General features: G+C 45.3%; 1 protein-coding gene across 1 annotated transcript in view; it reads right to left on the minus strand.

The window, feature by feature from the left end:
• LOC106576426 (semaphorin-3C) overlaps positions 1 to 23661 on the minus strand; it is a 48154-nt gene that overhangs the window by 5058 nt on the left and 19435 nt on the right. Inside the window, exons 3-15 of the mRNA XM_014153606.3 lie at positions 20508 to 20668; positions 18336 to 18398; positions 13730 to 13849; positions 12421 to 12511; positions 11130 to 11249; positions 10753 to 10895; positions 10479 to 10593; positions 9825 to 9894; positions 5239 to 5383; positions 4694 to 4916; positions 2902 to 2990; positions 2076 to 2117; positions 1694 to 1851 (exon numbers count right to left, since the gene is read on the minus strand). Coding sequence (XP_014009081.3) covers positions 1694 to 1851; positions 2076 to 2117; positions 2902 to 2990; positions 4694 to 4916; positions 5239 to 5383; positions 9825 to 9894; positions 10479 to 10593; positions 10753 to 10895; positions 11130 to 11249; positions 12421 to 12511; positions 13730 to 13849; positions 18336 to 18398; positions 20508 to 20668 — 1540 coding nt within the window. The remainder of the gene's footprint in view (positions 1 to 1693; positions 1852 to 2075; positions 2118 to 2901; positions 2991 to 4693; positions 4917 to 5238; positions 5384 to 9824; positions 9895 to 10478; positions 10594 to 10752; positions 10896 to 11129; positions 11250 to 12420; positions 12512 to 13729; positions 13850 to 18335; positions 18399 to 20507; positions 20669 to 23661) is intronic.

Genomic DNA, 23661 nt, shown 5'->3' on the forward strand with positions numbered 1-23661 from the left:
CTGTCAAATATATTGTATATCTAGTTTCATTGCCTACACAAACTAGTTGGAGAATACATACATTTCACAAAGCCCAGTAGCTTAGAAACCCTCCAGCCCATAATGAAAATCTCTAAAATCCCATAATATCAACAGTGAGGAAGGACCACTGAGCCAGACACAGAGGTGTGAGGAACATTTGACAATGTTATTCCACTACATGGTTCAATCGCTTCCCATCCAACAGCTACAGGGAGAGGGAGCTTAAACAGCAGGCACATTTCCAGCAGGTTTTCTGAGGAGTAAAGGGGCAGAGCCTCTGTTCCCTGACCAAGCTAAACTTGAACTGCGGTTGACTGTAATGGCAGCTGAGCAGCCGGTGAGGAGGGAAACCAGAGGGGGGACTGTTCAAAGTAGAACAGTATCACTCACTGCTACGGCTGTGTTATGGCTATGGTTGGAACAATTCAAGAATACATGGTGTATACACTGAGTATACCAAACATTATGAACACCTTCCTAATATTGAGTTGTACCCCCCCCCTTTGCCCTAAGATTAGCCTCAATTCATCGGGGAATGGGCTCTACAAGGAGTCGAACTCCAATGCTTCCCAGGGTTGTGTCAATTAGGCTGGATGTCCTTTGGGTGGTGGACCATTATTGTAAGAACCGACGCTGATGATGAGAAGCAGGTACGGAGAGTGAACATTTAATCAAGCACAGACGAGGAGCAGGACAGGAACAGCGTCAGAACAGGGGGAACAAAACGGCATGACGACAATAATGCTGAAGCAGGGAACAACCTCGGGAACAACCTCGGGAACAGACAGATATAGGGGAGGAAATGAAAGCAGGTGATTGAGTCCAGGTGAGTCCAATGAATCGCTGATGCACGCGACGAGGGAAACAGGTGTGTGTAATGATGGTGGCAGGAGTGCGTAGTGCTGCGCAGCCTGGCGCCCTCGAGGGCCAGGGAGGGAGAGCGGGAGCAGGCTTGACAATTATTTATACACACAGGAAACTGTTGAGCGTGAAAACCCCAGCTGTGTTGCCATTTTTGACACAAACCGGTGCTCCTGACACTTACTACCATACCCCGTTCAAAGGCACTTAAATCTGTTGTCTTGCTCATTCACCCTCTGAATGGCACACATACACAATCCATGTCTCACTTGTCTCAAGGCTTAAAAATCCTTCTTTAACCTTTCTCCTTCCCTTCATCTACACTGATTGAAGTGGATTTAACAAGTGACATCAATAAGGGATCATATCTTTCACCTGGATTCACCAGGTCAGTCGGTCATGGATGTTTTCTATAGTGTATGTTATCATTACGACCTGCAGATACATTGTATAACCAGACTAATACATTACCTTATACCAGTGGAATAACCTAGCTATGTAATTACAGTAACATCAGTATATCGTTAGCTCAAACCTTTTGGTATTTTGGGGAAACGAAAGAAACAACTAAGTGCTGTGTAATGACTTGTACTCATTCCCCATGAATAACACCTAAGCTATGTGAAGTGTTGCCCTATACTGTAACCCTTAACAACCTGGGTCCTCAGCACCAATGTTTTATGGGTAAAAGCAGACTGCAGCATAGAGTGGAATAACACTGTCACCGCTCGGTTTGCTTTAGAGCGCTCCTTTCTCACAGCTGGTACTGTACTGTTGATGTTGACCCAAACCAGGGTCTGTAGTACCGTACCTCTTGCCAGTGGGGTAGAAGCGGGAGCAGCTCAGGCCGTCCCAGGCACAGTAGGGGTCTCTGGCTAAGCAGCAGTCGGCGCAGGCTGAGCCGTAGGCATGGCAACGGTGCAGAGACACTTGGGACACGCCGTGCTCTGAACTTACGTACAGCTGTTGCTGCAAGGCAAAACAGTTCAAATGTCAACCACACTGTTTGTTTTAATAAGTGGAAGAGTGACTTGATTAAGTTAAGCTCACGGACCATTATGGCTTATTAGCTGACTTTCCGGCTGAGTCACAATTTTAATGCAGAAAATAAACTATTGCATTAGGCAATAGCAATGAACTAATCAGAAGCATTCTGAAACAATATTGATTAGGCAATGCTTGCATATACTTACTTTTTTGGAAGATATTCTCAAGTTTGTCACTGGAGCTTGGTTCTGGGAAGAGAGAAACATGCCAAAATGTCAATACTCTTATGTAACAAATGTTTTGACCCTATGTCATAAATGTAATGGGCCATAATAACTTTCTTATCTTTCATGTCATATTACATAAGGTGTGTTTGAGCTAGTCCTTGTTGCACACCGGAAATCTTAGGAAATTAATTTGGTCCTTTACATTCGGTGGAGGGATCTTTTAATCAATGCTCTCACTCATTCATCTCACACTCAGGTTATCTTGCATCCTATTGAATACCATATAACCTTCCACCGCGCGGCACTAGTAGGAACACTATGTGAGATCTCGATGACACGTCAAACCACACTAGTGGGAGACTGGGAGACCGGTGTCGTCCAGGTGCAGAGAGAGATTAGCTTGGTTGGGCCTTGATCACACGGATGATTTGCTTTGTTTATCAGGCTGAGATAAAACACAGCTTGTGAGGGTTGGTATGGGTGACTGGCATCGCCCTCTATCGTCAGTATGCTTCCCATCATTCTTGTGTGGTGGTCTAGTGCCTGGGTCATCACTCTCCTGAATGCCCCTCCCTTAGGAGTATAGTCTGCAACCCCTTGTGAAGAAGCCAAGAGTTCCTATTCTGCCTGCCTTTGATGTCTGTCTGTCTGTCTGTCTGTCTGTCTGTCTGTCTGTCTGTCTGTCTGTCTGTCTGTCTGTCTGTCTGTCTGTCTGTCTGTCTGTCTGTCTGTCTGTGTTTGGGGGAGAGGAGAGAGAGAGAGAGAGAGAGAGAGAGAGAGAAAGAGAGAGAGAGAGAATTCAAACCTTAAACACTTCCAGCTCTTCTAGTATCAAATCCTGGTCCAGGGAGCGGTTTGTGGGGAGAGCGATGACCTTTTGCACTGTCCCTTTGTCTGAGGACACATACACACACACACACACACACCACACACACACACACACACACACACACACACACACACACACACACACACACACACACACACACACACACACACACACACACACACACACACACACACACACACACACACACACACACACACACACACACACACACACACACACACACACACACACACACAGACAGACAGACAGACAGACAGACAGACAGACAGAGATACATTTTCATTTGATTTATTAGGATCTCCATTAGCCAATGGCGATAGATAGTCTTACTGGGCTCCAACACATAACGAAAAAGACATTACAGACAAAAGACTTTACAATTGACATACATTTAAAAACATGAACATCTAGTGTGTGTGTGCATCTATCGGTTCCACATACATGTAAGAGAATGGAGACAGTCATTAGACAACCACTTCATAGGCACAAACCCTACGCACACTAAACACACACAAACCTCACCACAGACCCAACACTGACACATGTGGTTAGCGAAATTAGAGTGCTAGCGAAATCATTGTAAATAAGAATTTGTTCTTAACTCACTTGCCTAGTTAAATAAAGGTTTAATTCAAAAATGTAAAAAAACAAACATATTTGGGTTTAAATTAAACTCGACTGCTGTGACCGGCAGCCACAGTAAAGTCAGTTGGTGTGTGATCTTTAGAACCCACAGACAAGAGAACGGACAAAGGCCACGAAAAGGGCAGAACTCTGTTTGTCCCGGAGTTAGCTAGCGAGCAGAGGGAGGAGAGAGGAGAGTTACAGCAAGATCTCCTGGAAATCCCTGAAAAAAACTCTCCACATCCCTGAAACAAAGCCTCCACCTCTCCACCCTGCAGTCTGACATTACTGGCATGTCTTCAGGAATTTTGGAAGACTGGAAGGCTGATAAACATAAACAGCTGTGAGTGAGAGAAAGGAGAGAGGCTCCCTGGGATGCAGGACGTACAGCCAGCTCCACACTCCCCTCTGTGTTGCGCAGACCTTTCCTCTTCCTCTTCCTCCTCTTCCTCCACCCAGTGGGCTGCATCGCCCTCCTGAACGTCTATTTGTCTCTGTTGCAGCTCATTACAGTGTAGGCTATTGTTCTATTCACTGAGGAGCGAGACAGACTACTTATCTTGAGTTCATATTCCCTCTGTAATCATTTGCCTATGAAACGCCAGTGTTATGGCATGAGAGAGCAGAGATAGATTATTACAATATAGAATATAATGGAATTAAGTGGGTTATGTATAATGAGGGCATTGTGGTGGCGCCACACCCTGGTGACAGAGAGAACAGGTCATTTAGGCTGTCATGCTGGGGCCTGGAATCTATTAGCATCCGTAGCCAACATGGATGCTCCACCATGGACGATGTCACACTCTTTACGAAGCATCCCACTCATGTAACCCATGTGTAACTCACTGTAACTCATGTGTAACTCACTGTAACTCATGTGTAACTCACTGTAACTCATGATGGTTATTGAACACAAGTGGCGAGACGAGGAATATGAGAATGTTAGTCTGAAGGAGAGATCCTGAACAAGCATCCTGAACAGCTACTTAGGTGCTGATGTAGGCGATGTACAGGCGTGACCCTGTGCTGCTCCCAGCCTGTGGCGTGTGTATGTTGTGTGGTGGGAATGGGTGCTAGTTGTCTCTAATAGATCAATAAGGATGCATCGTTCAGTACAAACCTGTGCCCAGGAAGAGGACCTGGTAGTGCCCGTCTGCGGCGGTCACCTGGTCCACAGCGATGGAGGTGTACTTGTAGTCAGCTTGCGTTCTGACCACCAGGGGCCTCCTGCCCACGGGGTAGATAGAATTGAACATGACCGGGTGGTTCCTGACAAACGTCACCACGTCGTCAGGGAACTCCTTGGTGCTCTGAATGTGAGGGGTGAAGGCTCCGCCTGGACACTGAAGGGAGGGAGGGAGGGAGGAAGGAGAGAGCAAGAGAGAGAGAGAGATTTGTTATAGAGGTGAATACATCCCTACTACTCAGCTCTGTGACAAAGGTACAGAAAGTAAAAGCCTAACCCCTGACCCTGAACTCTGCTGTCCTCATCCTCATTGATTCATGTTTCTCTGACCTGGTTTCCTCAACCACACTGATAGACACAGTAGATACACAGTAGATACACAGTAGATACTGAGTAAGAGAAGAACAAGGAACTGTACATTTGCATTGGAGCTCTTGTCTTATTTTGAGTTCAATACAGATATTAGATCCTAAACTCACTGTTCCAGGCCGGGGGTAAGGGATCCGTCCCTGGTACGCCACCCACTGAAAGTTCGGCCCATCTCTGTGAGCGAACGGCCCATTGAAGACTGTCAAGATGTCCGCCATGTTGTACACACACACGGCCGAGCCCTTAAACACTGAGCTGTGGGAAACGACACACACACACATTCCGGCGGTCAGTGTGATGTGAACTGACATCCTAGAAGCCCCCAGTTCCACCCAGTTAAAACATCACAGTCCTTTAAACCCTGCTGTTCATAGGATATCCAAGCCATCAAATCCGGGTGAAGCTTACTGCCACACCACTCCGCTCTACCCAACTTGCCCCTCTTCCCCCATTCTTACTCCATTCCCAGAAGGTTATGAGGATATGATGTGGTTTGGACCGGACCCTAAAACCATATGACCATCAGTAATACAGAGAGAGCCTTTGTTCAGCGAGCGAAACAGAGGAGAAAGCCTGAAGGAGCGAGAGGAAGAAACACATTGTGCTGATAGGAATGACAACGTTGCCTGGAGACCTGGAGACTACAGACTGTTTGTGTTGGCTATAGAGAGAGATAAGAATGACCACGTTGCCTGGAGACTACAGACTGTTTGTGTTGGCTATAGAGAGAGAGATAGGAATGACAACGTTGCCTGGAGACCTGGAGACTACAGACTGTTTGTGTTGGCTATAGAGAGAGAGATAGGAATGACCACGTTGCCTGGAGACCTGGAGACTACAGACTGTTTGTGTTGGCTATAGAGAGAGAGATAGGAATGACCACGTTGCCTGGAGACCTGGAGACTACAGACTGTTTGTGTTGGCTATAGAGAGAGAGATAGGAATGACCACGTTGCCTGGAGACCTGGAGACTACAGACTGTTTGTGTTGGCTATAGAGAGAGAGATAGGAATGACCACGTTGCCTGGAGACCTGGAGACTACAGACTGTTTGTGTTGGCTATAGAGAGAGAGATAGGAATGACAACGTTGCCTGGAGACCTGGAGACTACAGACTGTTTGTGTTGGCTATAGAGAGAGAGATAGGAATGACAACGTTGCCTGGAGACCTGGAGACTACAGACTGTTTGTGTTGGCTATAGAGAGAGAGAGATATGAATGACCACGTTGCATAGAGACTACAGACTGTGTTGGCTAGAGAGACAGATATGAATGACAATGTTGCATAGAGACTACAGACTGTGTTGGCTAGAGAGACAGATATGAATGACAACGTTGCATAGAGACTACAGACTGTGTTGGCTAGAGAGAGCAATAGGAATGACAATGTTGCCTGGAGACTACAGACTGTTTGTGTTGGTGTTACGTTCCCCAGTTTCTGTGTTGTGGTTTTGTATGTATGTATGTATGTATGTATGTATGTATGTATGTATGTATGTATGTATGTATGTATGTATGTATGTATGTATGTATGTATGTATGTATGTATGTATGTATGTATGTATGTATGTATGTATGTATGTATGTATGTATGTATGTATGTATGTATGTATGTATGTATGTATGTATGTATGTATGTATGTATGTATGTATGTATGTATGTATGTATGTATGTATGTATGTATGTATGTATGTATGTATGTGTGTGTGTGTGTGTGTGTGTTTCAGGATGGCTTCCTCAAATTCTCCCAAGCAGCCCTCTCATCAGGATACAGCTGTATCCCATTAGACTCCTTCTACAGCTATATAAGCCAGTGTTCTGTTGCTTAGAAGAGAAGATGATTATTGTGTCCTGTGTTGGTTGGTTGGTTGGTTGGTTGGTTGGTTGGTTGGTTGGTTGGTTGGTTGGTTGGTTGGTTGGTGTTGAGAGAGAGCTGATGGTGATGTCCTGTGTTGGTTGTTGTTAAGAGAGATGATGGTTGTATCCTATGTTGGTTGTTGTTGAGAGAGCTGATGGTGATGTCCTGTGTTGGTTGTTGTTAAGAGAGATGATGGTTGTATCCTATGTTGGTTGTTGTTGAGCGAGCTGATGGTGATGTCCTATGTTGGTTGTTGTTAAGAGAGATGATGGTTGTATCCTATGTTGGTTGTTGTTGAGAGAGCTGATGGTGATGTCCTATGTTGGTTGTTGTTAAGAGAGATGATGGTTGTATCCTATGTTGGTTGTTGTTGAGAGAGCTGATGGTGATGTCCTGTGTTGGTTGTTGCTTAGAGACAGGTTTTTGTTAGGTATTTTTGTAACCGCTGCTCTGAGGTATGTGTGCCAATAGGATGCAGTGTTTTGATTCTTGAAATTGATTACTTATGCTTGTATTGTTTAATTTGTTCCCAGGGGGGAAGGCCCCTAGGGAGTGCTTAGGCAAGAGGCCTGCGGGCATACATAACCCGTAGTATTTACTGTCTATACACACTAGGTAAGACCTGGGCGGACCACCCCCTGTATTTTGGTCAGTAGTGGGTAGGTCACCAGGTGGTGCTAGTTAGGTCAGTAGTGGGTAGGTCACCAGGTGGTGCTAGTTAGGTCAGTAGTGGGTGGGTCACCAGGTGGCGCTAGTTAGGTCAGTAGTGGGTGGGTCACCAGGTGGCGCTAGTTAGGTCAGTAGTGGGTGGGTCACCAGGTGGCGCTAGTTAGGTAAGTAGTGGGTGGGTCACCAGGTGGCGCTAGTTAGGTAAGTAGTGGGTGGGTCACCAGGTGGTGCTAGTTAGGTAAGTAGTGGGTAGGCAGGTAAGGTAGAAGAGGGGTCTTTGACATTTACTTTCTTTGATTTGGTTCCGTTCAGCCCCTTTTCCCCAAATTTACCGTGTGAAGGAATAAATTCAAAGTAAACGGTAAATTCTCTGCCTCAACGGGGAGTTGAGTTGAAGCAGGGTGTTGCGTTCCCTCTCTAAGAGGTGTACGTAACAGTTGGCTAGAGAGAGATAGGCATGACAATGTTTCCTGTAGACTAGACTGTTGGCTATAGAGAGAGATGACAAGACTCTGAAGACTCCAGAGATGAAGACTCCAGACTGTTTGTGTTGGCTATAGAGGGAGAGAGAGATGGGAATGACAACGTTGCCTGGAGACTACAGACTGTTTGTGTTGGCTATAGAGGGAGAGAGAGATGGGAATGACAACGTTGCCTGGAGACTACAGACTGTTTGTGTTGGCTATAGAGGGAGAGAGAGATGGGAATGACAACGTTGCCTGGAGACCTGGAGACTACAAACTGTTTGTGTTGGCGAGAGAGAGATAGGAATGACAATGTTGCATATAGACTGTTGTCTATGGAGAGAGAGATACAAATGACAACTTTGCCTGGAGACTACAGACAGTTTGTGTTGGCTATAGAGAGAGAGATATATGAATGACAACGTTGCATGGAGACCTGGAGACTACAGACGGTTTGTGTTGGCTATAGAGATATATAGGAATGACAACTTTGCCTGGAGACTACAGACTGTTTGCGTTGGCTATAGAGGGAGAGATAGGAATGACAACATTGCATGGAGACCTGGAGACTACAGACGGTTTGTGTTGGCTATAGAGAGAGGATGAGTCTCAAATGGCACACTCTTGCCTATATAGTGCACTACAGAGCCCTATGGGCAGGGTCAAAAGATACAAGCATTTCCTTAGGATTTATGGAAGGGTCACGGTACAAGGTTAAGTAACCCTGATCTAGATACTGCCCAATTAGCCTTGATGACTAAAGAAACCAGGGTTGTATTCATTAGTGCACACCAACGCAAAATGTTTTGCAATGTAAAAAAGAAAACGTGTTTCTTATTGATAGTTCCCTTCCTGTTTCTGTGCGTTTGCTTCTGTTTAGTTCCTAGTGAATACAACCCAGTGAGTACACGTAACAGGCACGCATAGCCATCCTGCAAAAGCCCTTGAGGATAAATAACGTAATTGAACACATATAGTGTCTGAGTTACCACATACAGTAGACCTCAGGAAACACCAGGGGTACTACATGGTGATACTCATACATAATGAACTTGCTGTCAACATTGCGAAAGGAAGCAGAGCTCACTAACTGCATTGCTAGTACATAAGGAAAAGTGATCAATGTAATGAGAACGGTATGGTAAAGTCAATGAGCCAAATACTGTAGTGCTGGTGGGAGGAGCTATAGGAGGATGGGCTCATTGTAATGTCTGGAATGGAACATATGGAAACCACATGTATGACTCCCTTCCATTTATTCCATTACAATGAGCCCATCCTCCTATAGCTCCTCCCACCAGCCTCCCTGGTACATGCAGGTCACTAGAGTAGGCTCCCAAGTGGCGCAGTGGTCTAAGACACTGCATCTCAGTGCAAGAGGTGTAACTGCAGTACCTGGTTCGAATCAAGGCTACACCACATCCGGCCATGATTGGGAGTCCCATAGGGCGGTGCACAATTGGCCCAGCGTCGCCCGGGTTTGGCTGGTGTAGGCCGTCATTGTGAATAAGAATTTGTTCTTAACCTTGATTAAGTAAAGGTTACATTAAATATGCTATGCTAACTGGCATTTCCAGTGAAAGGTGATACTGGGGTCTCTATCCAGGAGCTCCTGTCATGTCTGCTTCATTCCTAGTGATATCCGGTGCTGCCATGCCAGTCAGCATAGCCACCAAGGCTTGAGCAATATTACCATTGGCCTCACCTTGTGGATGTGAAGACGCCGAACACCAGGAGGCTCTTGGGGTGATCGGTTTCCAGCGAAAACACACTCTCTGGAAGGGAAAACACAGCGTTGTGTTATGGAGTCAGCGTTCATCATGCACCTTATAGTTTAATATTCCTGGAATGGAAGAGTCTGAAGTGGAGATGAATTGAATGAATGTCCGTGTTGACAGACCTCCATAGACTCACAGAAGACTAAAATAATACTACGGGATGAATTGGGTCACTCTGGTTGGATAGTCCGGATTGTCATATTATCAACAAACGATCTGTTGATAAGCAACTGCTTGTTAGGATTAGACTAAAGGATAGGGTAAAGGTTAATATTGGGGTTAGAGCTAGGGTTAGTAGATTGTTTACATGTTACTAATAGTCTGTAGATAGTCTGTAGAGCATCTACAGGTGGACTAGCCAACTAAAGTGCAACCATGAATTCTTTCAATACTGACGAGAAGGTCAAGAAATAGGTGTAAAGACCCTTCTTATAATCCAAAACACCTGAGAATCTGAGATACATTGGTATTTGTAGAGACTGGCCAGGGAGATGTTTAGTTCTAGGTAAACAGGAGAGGTGGTTTGGGTTGGAACAGAATGTTCCAGGCCTTAGGTAGGTAGGTGTTGGCGTATTCCTCACCGAGCTCGTCAAAGTGTGTCTCGGTGCCGTCCTCCTCCAGCACTGAACACACCATCCGGGCCTTCAGGAACGTGGTCCACTTGTTCACCAGGCTACGCTGGCCACCTATGTCATTCTGTAGACGTTGAAAGAGATGCATGTTAATGTCTCATGCATGCACACATATGCAATGCACACACGCACGTACACACACACTTCCTGAACACACACTTACAGGACACACACTTACAGAACACACACTTACAGGACACACACTTACAGGACACACACTTACAGGACACACTCTAGCGACCATGGTGTGGATGTTCTTGGTATTCCCACTGTTGTCCGTCAGTCTCTCCCGGAAGAAGAAATACAGTTTAGCATCGTTGGGATCCGATCCATCTGGGATTAACTGGGCGTCTATGAAGATGGGTTCTATGGAAAATAAATAAACAGGGTAAAATGTTACAGTATAACGTTCTGTCCATTGTCTCCAGTATCAAAGTAGTTGAAGTACTTTTAATTTACTTCATGTGGATCTCCAACTCCAGATGTGTTAGTGCAGGGATGGAACAAAAGCCTGCCCAACCTCTAGCTTTTCAGGGTCACAGTTGGAGACTTCTGGTGTACATTACATGTGCTTCATATGTTTCTGCTGTATGTGCTCACCGCTCAGCCACTTGGAGTTGTGCTGGTCTGTCCTCACTGCGTTCCTCCTGGTGAGGCTCCTGAAGATGGCAGCGTCCGTCCCCATGAAGTCTATGTACATGCCTGAGAACAGCTCCTGGTCTGGAACACAGAGACACATACAGGGCTGTGTTCATTATGGCACAACATGGAAGAAAACAGAGTGTAACAGGGAGGTACTACCGGAACTTGTTCTACCTGAACTTGTCCACTAAGAAAAGCTTGTTTTAATTTTCCATTGCAAAAAGTGTTGCCATATAGTGTGCCCTAATGAACACAACCCTGACCCTGGAGACTTGGCAACACAAGATCAACCACTGACTATTAACAGCCAACGGAACAAAAATGTGCCTGTGTCAACGAACATTCTGGGTTCATATTCAATGGTGATGGAATAAACACAACTATATAATAATTTTGAACCTTTATTTAACTAGGCAAGTCAGTTAAGAACAAATTCTTATTTACAATGACAGCCTTTGATGTACTGTTTACAATGACAGTACATCACTGTGGACAGGGAATGGTGACAGTAAACAGTAATGGAGCCAACAGAGGATTTACAGCCATAGTGTTTGATCTCCCTGTACTTTGCTAATGACCCTGGCTGTGAGCCCGCACTATCTCTCTTTCTTTCCTCTCTCCACACCCGCTGTGCATTTCATCATTCCATTACTCTGTCACTTCATCATTCCATCAGCCCCAGCCCAGCATGCAGCAGCCTGTACTCTGGCGGTGTGGCTCAGGTCCAAGTGGGAGTGTTTGTATGTGGTTGGCTGCTCTGAGGGGAGCAGTGGTGTCAACATCCCCCAGACAGCACAGGCTCATATGAGGGGTTCAGTATGGAGATAGAGCCTTTTATCTAGCCCAGACACAGGCCTGATTGTCCCCTAGTCTGACTCAGAGGCCTTCTCTCTGCCACCACTACCCCTCCTCTCTGCCAACCCTCTCCTTGTGACCGGACTGCCCGGGCTTGAGGGGCTGATGATGGGTAGGGCTGCTGATGCCACGGGGCTCGGGTGTCAGAAAAGCGAGCTGTGCGTGCGACACGGTGACTCCGGCTATTTCGTCAGCAACTTGACACCCGGCAACCAATCAGAGACCATAGGACAACACAGAGTGACGAGGGTGTGCGGCCCGACCTACGGCAGGGTCACCGATAAGGGGGAGTGGGGTTAACCATAGGGTGGTGAAGTATAGCGGTTTGTGTTTTTGGATGGCGCGTGCTACAGAGACATAAATAGAGCCAATAGAGGGACAGAGGAGAACTTACTAAGCATGACGGAGACAGTGTTGACTCTAGGACTGAAGGAGCACCTTCCCTTCCCAGATTCCGCTCTGGAGTCAATGTGGAACACTTGCTCCTACAGGAAAAGAAAATGTAAATAACAGATTTTAGAATGGGAATTTGGCAGAACTCTACCCTCCGCTCTTATTAGCAATAAATATGAGATTATGAGCATTTCAAATGTTCTCAAGGTAGTCCAGTGTAAGGTTTTATCCCTCTGGTTTAAAGAGTTACAAAGCCAGCGCTGGGCTTTACCTTTACTGGTCTGTACGGGACATTAAAAGAACATGTCCTCTGATGGGCTGAGATGCTGTGGTTCCATCTCAGACCTGGCCCTCTGCCACCCCTCACAGTGAAATGGATCATCTGAATTTACAATCTTGGCGGTCAGCGGAAAATCCCCCCATCCCATCCCCCCGATTTGGTCCTACCCACACTTCGACAGTTCTGACTGGGGGAATGAAGGGGAAGGGGGTGTCGTCAGCCCAGGGACGTTCTCCAGAAAAGCGCGACTGATCTCCACTGCGTGAAGATTCCCCGTGGCTCTGGCGGTGAACCGTGGCCATTCATCACAGGGTCTGTACGGCGACACCCTCACACAAAAGGTGACCTGTCTGTGACACTGAAATCCCCCTCACTAGGCTCCCATACAACAATGTGACACGCGCTTAGGGGTCAAAGTGCCCAGGGAGTTATGCGTCAAAGTCCCACAATAGCAGCTTGGTACTGTTAGCAAACCCAGTCTGAGACACGATACTGACACATCCAAGCATTGGCTGATGGGAAAAACAGAGCAAAGCAGCTTTTCAAACAAAACCCTAAATGACAGAAGACACCATACTGCAGAAAGAGCCTGGTTTCGAACTCTGTGCCGATTAGTACTTGGCAGGCGCTGCAGACTGCTGTAACTATGAGTGAGTTCAGTGAGCGCTTTTCTCCTGGAGGTTTCTCAGTCTGGTTTCCAGGGCCGGGTGGCCAGAGACTGGGTCAGACAGCTCCTCCATCCCTCTCTTCTCTGTCTCAGAGAGACAGACACACATGACTAAACTCAAATGGCTGCTTTCCTGAGGATGTCTTGGATTAAGACAGACTTCCTCTTGCCCCAGATGAAACATAAAAAATCCCATAGTTTGGTTTCAGAAGCAGACGCCCAGTAGTAAACCTAAGAAGCTTTCGTTTCAGCAATATCCACATCACATATCCACAGGAATTTCCATTTGTATGACACTATGGTGGTAGAGAATGTACTGTAGGTCAAGAATAGCATAACTGTCATGGTCTGGAGCATACTAACTTCTGGTCTCCTGCCCCTGTTGATGAAGGCACAGACAGGACTGTAGGCACCACTCCCACAGATGAACAGATGGGTTCTGTTGAACGGCTGGACCACCCGGATGAAGTTCCCACATCCATGCTGCAGAGAGATGGGGAGGAAATTGGTTAGTACATGTATGAAATCACCAAAGTATTCATACATCAGTCAATCAATCTATCAACAGCAAAATCCTTCCAGACTGCAATTGTTGAGAAGGTCATAAAAGCCAACAGTGGCCAAGTTGTGTTTGGTCAGGGACTATGCTTCATAAAGAACAATTACACAGTTCCAAATGGTTAGCTACCAATGTTATTCCAACTTTCCTCACTTGCTACTTACAGCTGAAGTTGGAAGTTTACATACACCTTAGCCAAATACATTTAAACTCAGTTTTTCACAATTCCTGACTTTCAATCAGAGTAAAAATTCCCTGTCTTAGGTCAGTTGGGACCACCTTATTTTAAGAATGTGTAATGTCAGAATAATAGTAGAGAGAATGATTTATTTTAGCTTTTAGTTCTTTCATCACATTCCCAGTGGGTCAGAAGTTTACATACACTCAATTAGTATTTGGTAGCATTGCCTTTAAATTGTTTAACTTGGGTCAAACGTTTCAGGTAGCCTTCCACAAGGTTCCCACAACAAGTTGGGTGAATTTTGGCCCATTCCTCCTGACAGACCTGGTGTAACTGAGTCAGGTTTGTAGGCCTCCTTGCTCGTACACGCTTTTTCAGTTCTGCCCACACATTTTCTATAGGATTGAGGTCAGGACTTTGTGATGGCAACTCCAATACCTTCACTTTGATGTCCTTAAGCCATTTTGCCACAACTTTGGAAGTATGCTTGGGGTCATTGTCCATTTGGAAGACCCATTTGTGACCAAGCTTTAACTTCCTGACTGATGTCTTGAGATGTTGCTTCAATATATCCACATAATTTTCCTCCCTCATGATGCCATCTATTTTGTGAAGTGCACCAGTCCCTCCTGCAGCAAAGCACCCCCACATCATGATGCTGCCACCCCCGTGTTTCACAGTTGGGATGGTGTTCTTCGGCTTGCAAGCATCCCCCTTTTTCTGCAAACATAACGATGGTCATTATGGCCAAACAGTTCTATTTTTGTTTCATCCGACCAGAGGACATTTCTCCAAAAAGTACGATCTTTGTCCCCATGTGCAGTTGCAAACCGTAGTCTGGCTTTTTATGGCGGTTTTGGAGCTGTGGCTTCTTCCTTGCTGAGCGGCCTTCCAGGTTATGTCGATATAGGACTTGTTTTACTATCGTCGGACGGGGCGACAGTGTCTCCCAACCCCTCCTGTCTCAGCCTCCAGTATTTATGCTGCAGTAGTTTATGTATCGGAGAGCTAGGGTCAGTCTGTAATATCTGTATATTTCTCCTATCTTATTAGGTGTCCTGTGTGAATTTAAGTATTATTTTTTTTCTCTCTCTCTCTCTCTCTTTCTCTCTCTCTCTCTCTCTCTGAGGACCTGAGCCCTAGGACCATGCCTCAGGACTACCTGGCCTGATGACGCCTTGCTGTCCCCAGTCCACCTGGCCATGCTGCTGCTCCAGTTTCAACTGTTCTGCCTGCGGCTATGGAATCCTGACCTGTTCACCGGACATGCTACCTGTCCCAGACCTGCTGTTTTCAACTCTCTAGAGACAGCAGGAGTGGTAGAGATACTCTGAATGATCAGCTATGAAAAGCCAACTGACATTTACTCCTGAGGTGCTGACCTGTTGCACCCTCGACAACCACTGTGATTATTATTATTTGACCCTGCTGGTCATCTATGAACATTTGAACATATTGGCCATGTTCTGTTATAATCTCCACCCGGCACAGCCAGAAGAGGACTGGCCAACCCTCATAGCCTGGTTCCTCTCTAGGTTTCTTCCTATGTTCTGGCCTTTCTAGGGAGTCTTTCCTAGCCACCGTGCTTCTACACCTGCATTGCTTGCTGTTTGGGGTTTTAGGCTGGGTTTCTGTACAGCACTTTGAGATATCAGCTGATGTAAGAAGGGCTTTATTAATACATTTGATTTGATATTGTGGATATAGATACTTTTGTAGCCGTTTCCTCCAGCATCTTCACAAGGTCATTTGCTGTTGTTCTGGGATTGATTTGCACTTTTCGCACCAAAGTACCTTCATCTCTAGGAGACAGAAAGCGTCTCCTTCCTTAGCGGTATGACGGCTGCGTGGTCCCATGGTGTTTATACTTACATACTATTGTTTGTACAGATGAACGTGGTACCTTCAGGCATTTGGAAATTTCTCCCAAGGATGAACCAGACTTGTGGAGGTCTACAATTTAAAAAACATTTTTTTTAGGTCTTGGCTAGTTTCTTTTGATTTTCCCATGATGTCAAGCAAAGAGGCACTGAGTTTGAAGGTAGGCCTTGAAATACATCCACAGGTACACCTCCAATTGACAAAAAGTATGTCAATTAGCCTATCTGAAGCTTCTAAAGCCATGACATAATTTTCTGGAATTTTCCAAGCTGTTTAAAGGCACAGTCAACTTAGTGTATGTAAACTTCTGACCCACTGGAATTGTGATACAGTGAATTATAGGTGAAATAATCTGTCTGTAAACAATTGTTGGAAAAATGACTTGTGTCATGCACCAAGCAGATGTCCTAACCGACTTGCCAAAACTATAGTTTGTTAACAAGAAATTGTGGAGTGGTTGAAAAACGAGTTTTAATAACTCCAACCTAAGTGTATGTAAACGTCCGACTTCAACTGTATATACTGCCATGAAGTACAATCATAATAGCATAATATCATAATATCATAATTTCCAGTTTGCTCCCTGGCACTGGTAGAGTGGAAAAAAAGCGTGTCAACAGTGAAAGTGATATTTTGTCAAAGCCCCGTCTCCAGGGCTGAGTATATACAGCCCTGTGATCTGATTACAGATCCAATCGCGATCTTTCCCTCTTCAGCACGAGGTGGGAGTGGCCGGAGCACTGGGCTTTGTGCGTAATAAAAACTCAGACCGCGGAGCGAGCCAGCAGAGGAGAGGAGCACCCAGGGAGCCATTAGGAACTTGGCCATCCCCACGGAAACGGGGCAGCTGTGTCCGCTCACACTCTGCACACCAACTCTACCGAGAAAAACAATGATACGTCCAACATCACACACCCTTCATTCCCTCTCTCGTTTTTTCACCATCTCTTTCATTCCCTCTCTCTCTCCTCCTAGCAGATAAACACCCCTCAGACGACACCCACCATCAACTCTACACCCCCCACTGTCTGCTCATATCCAATAGCAGATTTACATATAAACTAATATCATGTCCCAGAGCTTGCTTGGGTTAACTATCCAGCCACAGCCCCCCTTCAGAGACAAGCCAGAGCAACTGTAGCAGGGGATTTAAAACCAGGCTGATGGCCTTTAAGGGAGGATCACACAGCGAGGGAACTTTTAAACATGGATTTAATCAATCTCAACCTTTTATACATACAATAAAGGAATATTTCTCCCCAAATGCCATCCTCCAGTGCTTACAATGTGTGGTCGTAGTTTGGAGGCCCGGTGACCCCAGATTCTATCGTAAAGGAGGAATTGAATATATACACATCAGGAGGGTAACCATAACAAACTGACTGCGATTCAGGAAGAGAAATAAAATGTCCGGGAGAAACTGCATTATAAAAACAGAGTTTAAACAGAGAGAGAGAAAGAAAGAGCGAGCGAGACAGTAAGAGTAAAGCGAGAGAGAGGGGGGAGAGGCCGAGAATGCAAGAGAGAGAGACCAGGCAGGGCTGCGAAAGAGAGGGATGGCAGAGTAGAGGCGGAGGAGGGAGGTAAGCTGACCACTGGTCTTCTCCACACAAATATTTGTGTGAGGCTGTCCACAGAGCTGGAGCCGTGACTCTAGGCAGCACTAATCACCCTCCACTGACTGGAAACAGCTTCTTCTCTACTCCTACAGTACAAGACTATGGTCCTACACTATAGTACTGTACAAGACCACAGCTCTCTGCCATGGTGGCTGTTGTTGCTAACTAAGGCTACTAGCTTCGTAACAGTACACCACATGCATGCCTTTGAAGTCACAGTCCAAGTAAAAACAGGCCAATACAGTCCAATAAAAACAATGGAACAAAAACAGAACTTTTGTCCTAACATGCAAAACAGCCTAATTAGTTACAAGAAACTGAATCACCAGCTGCTGTTTTGAGATTGTCAATGTTGTATATGCTAATACAGAGACGCAGTGCAGTAAGGGTTCAGGCCAGGTTATGAGATCTGTTGTCAGTCACAGTGGTTAACGTACTGCTTTCATGCTTGTTTGTTTTCTCTGGGTGGATTAGAGCACTCCTACGCCTCATTCTTCTATCGACTAACATAAAGAATGCCAAGAGGAGTCAATGACTCTCCTCAACTCCACATCTGCAGCCCCACGTGTTTGGAACTCAGGATGCTAACATGCTAATACATGCTAATGGAAAAGGACCACATCCTCAGTATAGTGTGTTCATTCATTTAGTTAGCGGGTAGCATCACACATGACTTTCAGTGGATTTAGTTAGCGGTTAGTGCTACATATTGAGCATTACTCTTCTTACCGTGGGGTCCTTGCCAGCCATTTGGCATTCCTCAATCTTGCTAACAGATGCAGGCCAAAACACCTGGTGAGAAACACAGAAAACAGCTTCATTAGGGACCATTGCACATCCTGGTCTTCTTGGAAAGCTGGGAACTTTTTTAAACCCAGAAACAATGGACAGCTTGTGGGAGCGGAAGGAAGGAAGAGATGACAACATATTGAACAGAAATAAACAGACTCTGAAGCAAACTGACAAACTTCACTTACTGTAGTGACTTCCTAATAGGGATGCTCTACACTGTAGTGACTTCCTAATAGGGATGCTCTACACTGTAGTGACTTCCTAATATGGATGCTCTACACTGTAGTGACTTCCTAATATGGATGCTCTACACTGTAGTGACTTCCTAATAGGGATGCTCTACACTGTAGTGACTTCCTAATATGGATGCTCTACACTGTAGTGACTTCCTAATATGGATGCTCTACACTGTAGTGACTTCCTAATATGGATGCTCTACACTGTAGTGACTTCCTAATATGGATGCTCTACACTGTAGTGACTTCCTAATAGGGATGCTCTACACTGTAGTGACTTCCTAATATGGATGCTCTACACTGTAGTGACTTCCTAATATGGATGCTCTACACTGTAGTGACTTCCTAATAGGGATGCCCTACACTGTAGTGACTTCCTAATATGGATGCTCTACACTGTAGTGACTTCCTAATAGGGATGCCCTACACTGTAGTGACTTCCTAATATGGATGCTCTACACTGTAGTGACTTCCTAATAGGGATGCCCTACACTGTAGTGACTTCCTAATATGGATGCTCTACACTGTAGTGACTTCCTAATACGGATGCTCTACAATGTAGTGACTTCCTAATATGGATGCTCTACACTGTAGTGACTTCCTAATAGGGATGCCCTACACTGTAGTGACTTCCTAATATGGATGCCCTACACTGTAGTGACTTCCTAATAGGGATGCCCTACACTGTAGTGACTTCCTTATAGGGATGCCCTACACTGTAGTGACTTCCTAACAGGGATGCTCTACACTGTAGTGACTTCCTAATAGGGATGCTCTACACTGTAGTGACTTCCTAATAGGGATGCTCTACACTGTAGTGACTTCCTAATAGGGATGCCCTACACTGTAGTGACTTCCTAATAGGGATGCCCTACACTGTAGTGACTTCCTAGTAGGGATGCCCTACACTGTAGTGACTTCCTAATAGGGATGCCCTACACTGTAGTGACTTCCTAGTAGGGATGCTCTACACTGTAGTGACTTCCTAATAGGGATGCTCTACACTGTAGTGACTTCCTAATAGGGATGCCCTACACTGTAGTGACTTCCTAATAGGGATGCCCTACACTGTAGTGACTTCCTAATAGGGATGCCCTACACTGTAGTGACTTCCTAGTAGGGATGCCCTACACTGTAGTGACTTCCTAATAGGGATGCCCTACACTGTAGTGACTTCCTAGTAGGGATGCTCTACACTGTAGTGAACTTCCCAATAATGATGATAACTTGTCTCCAGTAAATGCTATATTTCCAATCCCGTGAGGAGCTTGAAGGATCTAATGCTGGGAACGTATCAGGCAATTACTTTGCAAATGGATGTGCTACAGCTCTCTCTGGGGTAAACTAAATGCATTCCCATCTGTTCTGCTCTTCATGCCTGTCAGTTATAGACAGGATAGCTCCCTCACTGCACACAGAGATACAATTAGCATGGCATTTCTGTTACAGAATCACAGAGCTGCATCAAGCACCACTAATATGTGTCATATATTTTGCTCCATGAAATGGGTGTGATCTAGCATATAAAATGTACTATATTATAATTTAATTACCACCATTACTGTTCTTGTATAACTAGCATAATGTATTCAGCCATGATCTGCCACATGCAAGGAAAGCTAAATGAGATCAACATCATTTTGTCTCCTTGATAAATAGGATGGAAAGTAATGGAAGTAATGTAGGCAACGGACAGGGAGTTATGAGTCAACACACCATCATACTATAATACTGTAAGGCTGTAGGCAGTATCCTGCTATATCAATTCTCTACTTACAATACTATCACAACAAACAATGATCAACTAAACATTTCCCTGATGCTGTAAGGAAAATCCTCTTAGCAGTGTAACGGACTGCTAAGAGGACCTCACCTTGAGTGTCCCATGGGTGATGTTGTTGATGTCCATAGACAGGACATGGTCCTTACAGCCTACATACATCCTGTCCTGGTCCTCATCCATCAACAGGACCCTGTAGTCCATGGCCTTGTCTGACAGACTGTAGTACTCCACCGTCTGGGAGGCCTGCAGGTCTGTGGGATACAAACAGAAAATGTTATGGTGGGAAATAATGAGGAATCTGTAGCGTTTACAGCAGGACTATACCAAGTCAGCTAACACTGACTAAACAACAAGTGCATAAAAAGTGATTGCATCATCTGTTTTGCAACGGATGCAGTAGATTCCACACAACAACTTTCCAGCCACTTTATGAACACTTCACTATCATGGTGAGCAAAAGAGATCTGTGGAAAAACCATTTACTTGGTTGTCTCTCTGACCGACCAGCTACTGTAAAAGCCCTTATTGTCCTAAAGCTAGAAGGAAGAAGTAAACATCCTCTGTCTCTAAGCGTCCAGAGACGGAGAGCTCTCCATCCAAACCATCAAAGGCCTTCACTGTCTATGCCAAACTCATGCATATTTATCACTATTGACAGAGGGCAGGAGTGGAGGAGTTGAGAGCAAGTTGATCCTTCTTCCTTTGTCTTCTCTCTCTAATCAACAAACAGGCTGTCTGTGCACTCCTTCAGGCCTCCAGGCTAAAGTCACTTTTCATTATTCTATTCAATAGTATTGCACATTGCTTTTGAGGTCGAGGCCCTTTTATCCTGAATGAAAGCTGTTTTCCAGTGCCTCCCCTCCCCCTCTCTTTTTGATCATGGATGTGTGTTTAGTGCTGTTGCCGTATGGAATAAAGCTAGAGTTGTTTACATGAATAAGTACCATTTCCCACGCCTCTTCACTCTATTGATCTTGACATACCTCTATAAGCATCCTCATATACTATGCCCCAATCATATGGAGAGAAATCAACTTAAGCTATATTGTTAAAAAAGCATAAATTAGTCGGTTGGTGTATCACGTATAATTTTAGGCATGAGCATTCTCACAGTGCGGAATGAAGAACACACACCACACAACATATGCTTTGTTTCCACCAGACTCAAATCTAATACGAAGGCCCTTGTCAAACTCCAACAAGTCAATGTGCATTTAATAAAGGGAACCTCTGGAAAAAGGAGAAGATCCCATCTCCAAAGCTTTACAGCTGAGGAGATAGTGTCGCATTGGGCTCAGGGAGATATTGGGTTAGCTCAAGCCTTCGGCTCATCAGGCTAAAGATGTTCAACAGCACCTCTGCCAGAGATCAGGGAAACCATGCGTGCCACCAGGGGTGAAGGAGTAACTATAAGAACTAATTAAAACCATGCTTCACTCCAAACCACTCTTACCTACATCTCTCCAGAATAAGCAGGCAGGGGAGAGATTTAAAGACCTTCTTGGAAAGGGTTTTATTTTATATTTTACTTATGCTTGTGGGAAAGGACTGTTCAGTTTACAAGCCTGCGGGCTCCTGCTTCTGTTTTTCCTGGAGCAAAAGGTGCTGATTCTCACTTAATAATTCCTGTTTACAGAAGGGTTCATTGTAACCCTGCTCAATGTGGATCTGGAATCCCCCCTAAAGTCAATGCTCTTGGTACAGTCTGATTCTATCCATATTGTCCCTCTGGAACATTCCACAAGGGGAACAAAGTGTTCAGAGGGGTGGGGGGTGAGGTGGCCCGGGTGAAATAACTTATTATTATCATTAACTCTGTATTGTTTTCTCAGTGGAGGAATTTGAGACTTTCATGTTTCCTCCCATGGGTGGAAGCCCTAACTAAGTCCAGTGTTCGGGGGGAAACGCGGCAGGCGTGCGTCACATGACCCCGCCACCCAGCTGATCCATGGTGAGGCGAGCATAGCCTCTGGTGCATACCATGGGATCCAGTGTCTGTCTGCTCATCATGACCCCAGCAGGAAACACATGAGTCATGCCTGGGCAAGCATTACAGCCTTCTATCAAAATGTCACAATAACCGTTAGTGTAGTGCACCTGCACTCTCTGAAGAAAACAACAAGACTCACTTCAAGTGCTTTCTCCATCATTTTCTGCCTGAGATACATGGGATTTGCACAATTTCACATGGGTCTAATTTATAATGAGATAGGCTTACAAAGAGAGATGGTGGCAGGCAAGTCTGTGGATGTTTATTCTACTACCCATTAACCTTTGACCTGATGGGATCGGAGGTCATCCTTGTGGGACGAGTTAAGATTTTGACGCCATAACATTAACACGTGGCTGTGGAAATGTAATCAAACCTTAAACTATATAATGGCTGTCATAGATCAGTAATAATGAGTCCCAGAAGTATCGCTTAAAGCATTTGAGGACAGTGGCTGATACATGTACAGTACGGTCTGTTACCATATAAATCATTGGGTTGACAATCAAACCCATGCTCTTACGATGAGCTCGGGCCTGTTTATTGAAAACCAACATATCAAATGGGAGCTTCCATATTCTCTCATCACAATGAATTATAAATCCATTAGGTTGTAGTAATATTCCCGAGCCACATGTGATTGATTAGCCACGGGCTTAGCCTGCATTCCACTATGATGACATCACCAGCAGAGATCCTGAGTGTGTCATAAGTGTTTGTGGATATAATTGGCTAAATTGTCCTTGTCTGTCCAGTCTGCTATGGCTGGTGCTGTTTATGTAGACTGGATTCACTCAGATGTGGCTTGAGGATAAACTGGCTCTGAATGTTAAACATAATGGATAAGAATGTTGGTCATTGTTATTGGCTCGGTTGAAGTATTCAGGGGGTCGTAAAATGGGAGGACACCACCCTTGACAGTAAGACGTTGGGGAGGTCTGGTATGTAGGTTGAGCTGCTGTGGTGATGACTGAGGATGAAATGGCGTATCCCTTGTTGTTTAGGCATCATGGACAGACAGGATACAAACACTTTTCTGGCCTCGTTATAGAACAAGCCCGCAGGAGGACAACGCAGAGCAGTGGTGAGGACTGAGTAGAAGATTGTGGGTAGTCTATTATTTATGTGTGCAGGTGGGCCGCACCTTCCCCCATGTGCCTCCTGGTAGGACTCCCGAGTTCACTTTGACTGTGAGCGTTCACCCATGGGGGCTCCGCTGTGCAGGAATAGCGTTCTGACCAAGAGCGGTCATCC

Source organism: Salmo salar, chromosome 17 (genome assembly GCF_965601325.2).
Source record: "Salmo salar chromosome 17, fSalSal1, whole genome shotgun sequence".
Taxonomy (NCBI): domain Eukaryota; kingdom Metazoa; phylum Chordata; class Actinopteri; order Salmoniformes; family Salmonidae; genus Salmo; species Salmo salar.